General features: G+C 55.3%; 1 protein-coding gene across 1 annotated transcript in view; it reads right to left on the reverse strand.

The window, feature by feature from the left end:
• mthfd2l (methylenetetrahydrofolate dehydrogenase (NADP+ dependent) 2 like) overlaps positions 1–8,236 on the reverse strand; it is a 24,031-nt gene extending 15,795 nt beyond the window's left edge. Inside the window, exons 1-2 of the mRNA XM_014143467.3 lie at positions 7,063–8,236; positions 6,176–6,360 (exon numbers count right to left, since the gene is read on the reverse strand). Coding sequence (XP_013998942.3) covers positions 6,176–6,360; positions 7,063–7,385 — 508 coding nt within the window. The 5' untranslated portion in view covers positions 7,386–8,236. The remainder of the gene's footprint in view (positions 1–6,175; positions 6,361–7,062) is intronic.
• Between the last annotated feature and the right edge of the window lie 3,142 nt (positions 8,237–11,378).

Genomic DNA, 11,378 nt, shown 5'->3' on the forward strand with positions numbered 1-11,378 from the left:
GAACCGATAAAGGCAGTAGGTATCAGTGAACCCATAAAGGCAGTAGGTATCAGTGAACCCATAAAGGCAGTAGGTATCAGTGAACCCATAAAGGCAGTAGGTATCAGTGAACCCATAAAGGCAGTAGGTATCAGTGAACCCATAAAGGCAGTAGGTATCAGTGAACCCATAAAGGCAGTAGGTATCAGTGAACCCATAAAGGCAGTAGGTTTCAGTGAACCCATAAAGGCAGTAGGTATCAGTGAACCGATAAAGGCAGTAGGTATCAGTGAACCGATAAAGGCAGTAGGTATCAGTGAACCGATAAAGGCAGTAGGTATCAGTGAACCCATAAAGGCAGTAGGTATCAGTGAACCCATAAAGGCAGTAGGTATCAGTGAACCCATAAAGGCAGTAGGTATCAGTGAACCCATAAAGGCAGTAGGTTTCAGTGAACCCATAAAGGCAGTAGGTATCAGTGAACCGATAAAGGCAGTAGGTATCAGTGAACCGATAAAGGCAGTAGGTATCAGTGAACCGATAAAGGCAGTAGGTATCAGTGAACCGATAAAGGCAGTAGGTATCAGTGAACCGATAAAGGCAGTAGGTATCAGTGAACCGATAAAGGCAGTAGGTATCAGTGAACCGATAAAGGCAGTAGCCAATTTAATGCCATATGCTGCCCATATCTCCTTGAATAGGAGAATTTGGAGTCTATTTACCCACACCAAGGTCAAATCTGCAGCATGGTTAAAAACAGCATTAACAACAGTATAATGTCTGATAAATACTGCTGCAGCATAATGCTGCTGTCCCCATTCTTCTACCCCCTTACTACTGCACCTATACTGATGCCCCCACGCGCTGCTGCTGCCCCCCGCTGCGCCCCACGCTGCTGCCGACGCCCCCACGCTGCTGCCGACGCCCCCACGCTGCTGCCCCCACGCTGCTGCTGATGCCCCCACGCTGCTGCCCCCACGCTGCTGCCGACGCCCCCACGCTGCTGCCCCCACGCTGCTGCCGACGCCCCCACGCTGCTGCCCCCACGCTGCTGCCGACGCCCCCACGCTGCTGCCCCCCGCGCTGCCGACGCCCCCACGCTGCTGCCCCCACGCTGCTGCCGGCCCCACGCTGCTGCCGAAGCCCCCACGCTGCTGCCGGCCCCCACGCTGCTGCCGAAGCCCCCACGCTGCTGCCGACGCCCCCACGCTGCTGCCGACGCCCCCACGCTGCTGCCGACGCCCCCACGCTGCTGCCGACGCCCCCACGCTGCTGCCGACGCCCCCACGCTGCTGCCGACGCCCCCACGCTGCTGCCGCGCCCCACGCTGCTGCCGATGCCCCCACGCTGCTGCCGGCCCACGCGCTGCGATGCCCCCACGCTGGCCTGCGCTGGACGCCCGGCGCGCGCAGCGCTGCTGCCCCCCCCCCCACGCCCCGTGCCCCCGCTGCTGCGCGCCCCCACGCTGCTGCCGACGCCCCCACGCTGCTGCCGACGCCCCCACGCTGCTGCCCCCACGCTGCTGCTGATGCCCCCACGCTGCTGCCCCCACGCTGCTGCCGACGCCCCCACGCTGCTGCCCCCACGCTGCTGCCGACGCCCCCACGCTGCTGCCCCCACGCTGCTGCCGACGCCCCCACGCTGCTGCCGACGCCCCCACGCTGCTGCCCCCACGCTGCTGCTGCTGCCCCCACGCTGCTGCTGATGCCCCCACGCTGCTGCCGACGCCCCCACGCTGCTGCCGACGCCCCCACGCTGCTGCTGATGCCCCCACGCTGCTGCCGACGCCCCCACGCTGCTGCCCCCACGCTGCTGCCGACGCCCCCACGCTGCTGCCCCCACGCTGCTGCCGACGCCCCCACGCTGCTGCCCCCACGCTGCTGCCCCCACGCTGCTGCCGACGCCCCCACGCTGCTGCCCCCACGCTGCTGCCGACGCCCCCACGCTGCTGCCGACGCCCCCACGCTGCTGCCGACGCCCCCACGCTGCTGCCGACGCCCCCACGCTGCTGCTGATGCCCCCACGCTGCTGCCGCCCACGCTGCTGCCGACGCCCCCACGCTGCTGCCCCCACGCTGCTGCCGACGCCCCCACGCTGCTGCCCCCACGCTGCTGCCGACGCCCCCACGCTGCTGCCGACGCCCCCACGCTGCTGCCCCCACGCTGCTGCCCCCACGCTGCTGCCGACGCCCCCACGCTGCTGCGCGCCCCCACGCTGCTGCCGACGCCCCCACGCTGCTGCCGATGCCCCCACGCTGCTGCCGACGCCCCCACGCTGCTGCCCCCACGCTGCTGCCGACGCCCCCACGCTGCTGCCCCCACGCTGCTGCTCGCCCCCACGCTGCTGCAGCATAACACTGCTGCCCTCATGCTGTTGTTCCCACACTGCTGCAGCATAACACTGCTGCCCTCATGCTGTTGTTCCCACACTGCTGCAGCATAACACTGCTGCCCTCATGCTGTTGTTCCCACACTGCTGCAGCATAACACTGCTGCCCTCATGCTGTTGTTCCCACACTGCTGCAGCATAACACTGCTGCCCTCATGCTGTTGTTCCCACACTGCTGCAGCATAACACTGCTGCCCTCATGCTGTTGTTCCCACACTGCTGCAGCATAACACTGCTGCCCTCATGCTGTTGTTCCCACACTGCTGCAGCATAACACTGCTGCCCTCATGCTGTTGTTCCCACACTGCTGCAGCATAACACTGCTGGCCCTCATGCTGTTGTTCCCACACTGCTGCAGCATAACACTGCTGCCCTCATGCTGTTGTTCCCACACTGCTGCAGCATAACACTGCTGCCCTCATGCTGTTGTTCCCACACTGCTGCAGCATAACACTGCTGCCGACGCCCCCACGCTGCTGCCTTCGCCCCCACTGCTGCAGCATGACACTGCTGCCCTCACGCTGCTGCTGATGCCCCCACGCTGCTGCCAGCATAACACTGCTGCCCTCATGCTGTTGTTCCCACACTGCTGCAGCATAACACTGCTGCCCTCATGCTGTTGTTCCCACACTGCTGCAGCATAACACTGCTGCCCTCATGCTGTTGTTCCCACACTGCTGCAGCATAACACTGCTGCCCTCATGCTGTTGTTCCCACACTGCTGCAGCATAACACTGCTGCCCTCATGCTGTTGTTCCCACACTGCTGCAGCATAACACTGCTGCCCTCATGCTGTTGTTCCCACACTGCTGCAGCATAACACTGCTGCCCTCATGCTGTTGTTCCCACACTGCTGCAGCATAACACTGCTGCCCTCATGCTGTTGTTCCCACACTGCTGCAGCATAACACTGCTGCAGCATAACACTGCTGCCCTCATGCTGTTGTTCCCACACTGCTGCAGCATAACACTGCTGCCCTCATGCTGTTGTTCCCACACTGCTGCAGCATAACACTGCTGCCCTCATGCTGTTGTTCCCACACTGCTGCAGCATAACACTGCTGCCCTCATGCTGTTGTTCCCACACTGCTGCAGCATAACACTGCTGCCCTCATGCTGTTGTTCCCACACTGCTGCAGCATAACACTGCTGCCCTCATGCTGTTGTTCCCACACTGCTGCAGCATAACACTGCTGCCCTCATGCTGTTGTTCCCACACTGCTGCAGCATAACACTGCTGCCCTCATGCTGTTGTTCCCACACTGCTGCAGCATATGTAATAATAGGTCATAAAAAAGTTTAGTGAAACATTTAAAAGGTAGGACACCCATGGCTTTACACATAGCAATAATGTCACCAAGGGCACCATGTCACCAAGAGCACCATGTCACCAGGACACCAAGGACACCAAGGACACCATGTCACCAAGTCACCAAGGACACCATGTCACCAAGGACACCATGTCACCAAGGACACCATTCACATGGTTAGCTATGATCACACACATTGTAATCCAAGAATGCATTAATATTCAACCCCAGATACTTGTACTGACAACATGTCGTATATCAGGACAACAGGGGAAAATAAATGTGTTACACGACCTGCTGAGTTCCTACAGTGGAAGGCCCTGCTGAGTTCCTACAGTGGAAGGCCCTGCTGAGTTCCTATAGTGGAAGGCCCTGCTGAGTTCCTACAGTGGAAGGCCCTGCTGAGTTCCTACAGTGGAAGGCCCTGCTGAGTTCCTACAGTGGAAGGCCCTGCTGAGTTCCTATAGTGGAAGGCCCTGCTGAGTTCCTATAGTGGAAGGACCTGCTGAGTTCCTACAGTGGAAGGACCTGCTGAGTTCCTACAGTGGAAGGCCCTGCTGAGTTCCTATAGTGGAAGGCCCTGCTGAGTTCCTACAGTGGAAGGCCCTGCTGAGTTCCTATAGTGGAAAGCCCTGCTGAGTTCCTATAGTGGAAGGACCTGCTGAGTTCCTACAGTGGAAGGCCCTGCTGAGTTCCTACAGTGGAAGGCCCTGCTGAGTTCCTATAGTGGAAGGCCCTGCTGAGTTCCTACAGTGGAAGGCCCTGCTGAGTTCCTATAGTGGAAGGCCCTGCTGAGTTCCTATAGTGGAAGGACCTGCTGAGTTCCTATAGTGGAAGACCCTGCTGAGTTCCTACAGTGGAAGACCCTGCTGAGTTCCTATAGTGGAAGGACCTGCTGAGTTCCTATAGTGGAAGGACCTGCTGAGTTCCTACAGTGGAAGGCCCTGCTGAGTTCCTATAGTGGAAGGACCTGCTGAGTTCCTATAGTGGAAGGACCTGCTGAGTTCCTATAGTGGAAGACCCTGCTGAGTTCCTACAGTGGAAGACCCTGCTGAGTTCCTATAGTGGAAGGACCTGCTGAGTTCCTATAGTGGAAGGACCTGCTGAGTTCCTACAGTGGAAGACCCTGCTGAGTTCCTATAGTGGAAGGACCTGCTGAGTTCCTATAGTGGAAGGACCTGCTGAGTTCCTATAGTGGAAGGACCTGCTGAGTTCCTACAGTGGAAGGACCTGCTGAGTTCCTATAGTGGAAGGCCCTGCTGAGTTCCTACAGTGGAAGGACCTGCTGAGTTCCTATAGTGGAAGGCCCTGCTGAGTTCCTATAGTGGAAGGACCTGCTGAGTTCCTATAGTGGAAGGACCTGCTGAGTTCCTACAGTGGAAGGACCTGCTGAGTTCCTACAGTGGAAGGGCCTGCTGAGTTCCTATAGTGGAAGGACCTGCTGAGTTCTTACAGTGGAAGGACCTGCTGAGTTCCTACAGTGGAAGGACCTGCTGAGTTCCTATAGTGGAAGGACCTGCTGAGTTCCTACAGTGGAAGGACCTGCTGAGTTCCTACAGTGGAAGGACCTGCTGAGTTCCTACAGTGGAAGGACCTGCTGAGTTCCTACAGTGGAAGGACCTGCTGAGTTCCTATAGTGGAAGGACCTGCTGAGTTCCTATAGTGGAAGGCCCTGCTGAGTTCCTATAGTGGAAGGACCTGCTGAGTTCCTATAGTGGAAGGACCTGCTGAGTTCCTATAGTGGAAGGACCTGCTGAGTTCTTACAGTGGAAGGACCTGCTGAGTTCTTACAGTGGAAGGACCTGCTGAGTTCTTACAGTGGAAGGACCTGCTGAGTTCCTATAGTGGAAGGACCTGCTGAGTTCCTATAGTGGAAGGACCTGCTGAGTTCTTACAGTGGAAGGCCCTGCTGAGTTCTTACAGTGGAAGGACCTGCTGAGTTCTTACAGTGGAAGGACCTGCTGAGTTCCTACAGTGGATGGACCTGCTGAGTTCCTATAGTGGAAGGACCTGCTGAGTTCCTACAGTGGAAGGACCTGCTGAGTTCCTACAGTGGAAGGACCTGCTGAGTTCCTATAGTGGAAGGACCTGCTGAGTTCCTACAGTGGAAGGACCTGCTGAGTTCCTATAGTGGAAGGACCTGCTGAGTTCCTACAGTGGAAGGACCTGCTGAGTTCCTACAGTGGAAGGACCTGCTGAGTTCCTATAGTGGAAGGACCTGCTGAGTTCCTATAGTGGAAGGACCTGCTGAGTTCCTATAGTGGACTACCTTAATTGTCTACATTGATACTCAGTGTTTATTGTTCACACCAGTTAAAAACAATATTTAACAATTCTTGAAGCTCACCTTCAGTTTCAGAGATCAATACAATCCCATCTGCATATAAAAGAACAGACACTCGTTCATTGTTTAGACAGACAGCTTTCCTAGAGCTTTGTGTGTGTGTGCGTGCATGTGTGTGTGCGTGCGTGCATGTGTGCGTGTGTACCCTTCCTACCCAGTATACTAGCAGCTCTGGTCTTGTTCCTGACGTAGGTGCGACTAGCCGGGTCGTCCCCAACCAATACCACACCCAGGTGGGGTCTCATGTTGCCGCCGGTGACCAGCTCCTCCACCTCCCTCTGGATCTCTCTGTGAATCTGACGAGCCATCTCTGTCCCTGACACGACCACCGCAGCATGCCTACACACACACACACGCACACACCATATTTTGTAGGCTGGCTGAATATTACACCATTACATGAGATGACTAGAATGCTGCAAGGGGCAAGGTGACTTTGAGATGTGGAACTATTATAAACTTGCTATAATTAAATCCCATCTATTTGCTGTTTGATATCATCAAAAGCACTGTCAGTATCATTTGAGAAGTGTAAAGTGTTTCAAAAACTGGATTAGACTTGAAGTGACAGTAGATAAAAACAACATGGTGTGTCATCTCAAATCGATCTGACAGGTGCTAGTGACAGGAGTTATCTTTGGCATCCTAATGCGCATTGTCAGTCCTATTGTAACCTTGTTGAACTGAGCCGGGATAACTAACTAGCTAGCTGGCTAACAACCTCATAGCCAGAAACAAATGCTCTTCACGGACCGATTGTCAAGAGAGATAATGCAGAAATTAATGCAATGCAAGTTCGACGCGTTTGTTGACAGTAGCTAGGTATCATTTTATCTGTTGTGTTTTAAATCTCCCCCCCCCCTCCGTGATTTTCCGCCAGCTAGCCCGCACCTGCCCTTGCTACAGTACACTGCACGATGCAGCTAGCTGTCAATCTCACCGACTGACAGGTGACGAACAGTCACCCTTCACCGGTATCAGCTAGCAGCAGTATGGAGCATCTTTCCTCTCTGTCACCCTCACATGTTTCTTGCTTTTTACCTGGTGACTGACGCATGGAGATGTCTTCTCTGGCTGTCGCACTTTCTGTGCATCCGCAGTTTGGCTCGGCAGTGGTGGAAGGATAGACTGTTACAAATCCTGTAGGAGGAGCGTAGCGGGGAGATAGAGGCCGCCATGTTGCCCGCCCCACCGCTGTGTGTGTGTGTGTGTGTGTGTGTGACCGTGGATAGGGGGTAGCCCAAAGGCCGGCAGATGGCGATATTTGGTATTGATGGTTTCATTGTACAGTCCAAATGCATTGTATGCAGCGGGCAATACACTCGTATCCCCGTGAACCGGTTCATACCTAAAACATTCTCCATTCACGCTGCAAATGCGTAGATTTTCCCCTTAACAATATTTAATGGCGCGAAGGCAGGAAGAAAAAAAGAACATGTAAAATATGCATACTTTCTTTATGAAACACACTTTCCCACCACATTCTAGTGGCTACTTCCTAATGTTGCGATCAAACCTACATCACTGCGTTGTGGTACACCAGAAATACATTCGTTTCCAGTGGAACGCTGCGTTTGCATTGCAGCATTGAAGAAGCAGTTGCAGTGGGTTCTGTGTGGTGGTGCATATGTTGTATAAATCAAATGTATGCATCAAATTGTATACTTATGCCTCATGTCAACCAGATGCATCAAACTCTTTGCGTTCAGGTGGAAGTCATTCCTTGTCAACGGTGCAGTTCTGTGCCTGCATGTGTTCAATATTTTCAACTCTTCGGTTGCTTTACCATGCGGTGGTACAAACAGAAGTACACACACTGCAACTAGCTAGCTTTAAGCTAGTTGGAAAGCGAAGCACGTGTGCCATGTACAGAAATGCGGACAAGACATCTGGTAAAACAAAACTCATATGCATCTGGTGGACATCAGGCATTAGATGGCTTGACAGAAGTTTAACTTTTTTGCACACATATCCAGATGATGCTGCATAATATAACGACCCTGGGTTTATATGCGCGGATATCGACTCTGCCGCTCGAGCACGCTTTTACTGTACAGTCGATAGCGCGCTGGACTTCGGGCTAGAAGGTCGAGGGTTCGAGACCTGCTCCCTGTCTGTTTCATTACAATACTGTAACGACCCGGTATTGTGTTCTGTGTTTGTGGGTGTGTTATGGTTCTCATGGCTACTAGCAGGGGTTAAATATGTCAGGACAGAGGGAAAGGTTGGGGGGGTGATGGGATCCGCGGTAATCCCGCGGGATTTGGAAATGCATAAATAGAGATTACTGTCTCATCTTCTCTCTCTTTTCTGTTCGGGGCCTTGATCTGTTCCTATGGGAGTAACCCTTAATTAGACTTGGTATAATTGTGTACGTTCGGCATTTAGCGGTGTGGGCTGTGGCCTGAACAATAGCCCAGTTTAGGAATAAACCTGTGTTCTGACCTGCACACCTAGAGTCCGTCTCTTTTTCCTTTATGACCCAGCCGGGTCATTACACTGGCGTCAGAAGTGCTTTCGAACTACGGGATCAAAACTAGGCGAGTTAGCTGTTCAGTATAGGCCGGGTTAGCTTTAGCGTGACTCGCATCTACGGTCATGATGCTTGGGGCGAGGCGGAAAATTAAGGAAGAGTCGGACAATGTGTCCGTTGTGGGCTCGGGGGTACCCGGTCGGGAGGGTCGGGCGGCGACTGCCGTAGAAGAGCTGGAGGGCCACATGGCGGGAGTTAAATTGTCAGTCAGCAAGATGGCAGAACTGGCGGGTTTTCCTTCACACCGCTCGAGAGCAGACGTCACGGCGACGGGGATATCGACGTCACCGGGTGCGGAAATGGCGGGGCCTGCTTATGTAAACAGAGATGGCAGCGGCCTATTGCCATTAGCCACGGTAGCGGCTAAACTACCAAAGTTCAATGGACAAGGTAAATGGGAAGTTTTTTTCACTCAATTCGAGTTGTTGGCCAGAGCAGGGAGGTGGTCTGACGAGACGAAAGCGTTACAGCTTGCCCTGAGCCTGACAGAGGAGGCGTCGGAATGCCTGTTAACGCTAGCCCCGGACGAGAGGGGCGACTACGGTGCGCTAGTGGAGGCATTGGGGGGTCGTTTCGGCAGCGACGCGCAGCCCAACATGCTGCGGATTGAACTGAGTAACAAAAATAGACTTCAGGGGGAATCATTAAAGGCGTTGGCAAGTGGTATTCTGAGCCTGACCAGGCGGGCTTATGCAACTATGCCGATTGGGGTGCAAGACGAGCTGGCACGGGACAGTTTTATTAGAGCGCTCTCTTCCACCGAACTGGGTAAGCATGTTCAGATGGCGGACCCACCATCTCTGCGGGCTGCAGTGGAGATAGCCAGGAAGAGGGAGCTGACCTGGGGTGAGGGAGTGAGAGTGGAAGTCGCCAGTCAACCAGAGGTGAGAGCAGTGGTGGCTGGGGTGCCAGGGGTCATGAAACCAGAGTGGGTCGACGAGTTGGGCGGGCTAGTCAAGACTGCTTCGCTTGTCATGGAGAGGGGCTCCAGGCAGCGTCGCAGTGTCAGCTCAACTCCTATTGTCTGCTGGGGTTGTGGCCAGCCTGGCCACATTCAGCGGGAGTGTGGCAGATTCCCCCGTCACCAGGGAAACGACGGCGGGTTCTCGCGCAGGGGGCAGCGCGGACCCACCCCCCCGCCCCCGAACCCACTGTAAGCAAAAGAGGTACCCAGCAGCGCAGACAAGAGGGTGGGGACCTGCTCCCCCAGGGTGTAGCTGCCGCCGTGTTTCCTAGTCCGGTAGTTGTGGTGGGACGTACCACCGTTGGGGACTTCTGCAATGTCATCGTCAAGGTAGAGGGGGTGGAATGTTTGGCCCTGGTCGACACGGGCTCTACAGTAACCCTGGTGAGACCAGACATACTACCTGTTGGGGTGCGGGTGGAGCCGACCCTTGTCCAGCTACGGACTGTCACGGGGGAGCTAGCCCCCATGTTAGGGAAGTGTCAGCTATCTGTGACTGTGGGGGGGAGAACTGTGGGGTGTCTGGCGTGGGTAGCAGCGGTGCAGGACCCCTGTATACTGGGAATGGACTTTTTGAAAAACTGTGGGGCTCAGTTGGACTTAGCGTCGGGCACTTTGAGGCTATCGGGGCGGCCCACAGTGGGAATGTCGCCTTCGGGAGAGCCAGCAGGGGGCAGGGCTGTCCCTCCGTCTTCCTCCAAGCTTGCAGAAACTCCACCGGTCATCCCGTCTGCTCCCTTGGTCGTTGTGCCATTCCAGCAGCTGTCTCCAGCGGTGACGGCCTTCACTCCCCATCATGGTGCAAGCACAGGCAGCTCAGTAGCCCAAAACACACTGGCTCCTTCACCCCATCAGCCCGACGGGGGGAAGGAGGAAGCTATCGACGCCGTCGAGGCTGTGTGGCTGAAGAACTGTCAGGGTCTGGATGAGAGACAACAGAGACAGTTAAAGCAGCTGCTGTTGGACTTTAAAGATAGCTTCGCTTGGGGGGAAGATGAGGTAGGACAAACGCACCTAGTTCAGCACGAAATAGACACTGGGGATGCCCGACCCATTCAAATTCGGCCCCGTCGTATTCCCCTTGCCAGGAGGGAAGCAGCAGACACAGCTATTGTTGACATGTTGCGGGCTGATTTCATTGAGCCATCAGATAGCCCATGGTCCTAAGAAAAGGGGTAAACTTAGGTTTTGTGTTGACTACAGGGGCCTAAATTCTGTCACCACTAAAGACTCGTATCCCCTACCGAGGATTGATGAGTCGCTAGACCACGTGAGAGGGTCCTCGTGGTTCTCCTCCCTTGATCTGCGCAGTGGCTACTGGCAGGTGCCCCTCTCGCCAGGGGCACGTGAAAAAACGGCCTTCTCCACAGATAGGGGCCATTGGCAGTTCAAGGTGCTGTGCTTCGGGCTCTGTAATGCTCCTGCCACCTTTGAGAGGCTCATGGACAGAGTGCTGGCGGGGGTTCCGAGAGACGAGTGTGTTGTGTACCTAGACGACATATTGGTGCACGGCACATCGTTTGAGGGGGCACTGGGCGCACTTAGGCGAGTGTTGGAGAGGATCTCGGGGGCGGGGCTAAAATTACATCCGGGAAAGTGCCATTTCATGCAAAGGGAGGTGGCGTTCCTGGGGCATCAGCTGGGTGGTGAGGGCATCAGCACGATGCCAGACAAAGTAGAGGCTGTGAGGGGTGGCCAGTTCCAGGGGGAAAAAAAGAGGTTAAGAGCTTCCTGGGGCTGGCATCCTACTATCGTAGGTTTGTGAAGGGGTTTGCGGGGGTAGCGGCTCCTTTGAACCACCTTCTCAAGTAGGACACTGTTTTTCAGTGGACCGAAGAGCACCAGCGGGCGTTTGAGGCT

Source organism: Salmo salar, chromosome 15 (genome assembly GCF_965601325.2).
Source record: "Salmo salar chromosome 15, fSalSal1, whole genome shotgun sequence".
Lineage (NCBI taxonomy): Eukaryota > Metazoa > Chordata > Actinopteri > Salmoniformes > Salmonidae > Salmo > Salmo salar.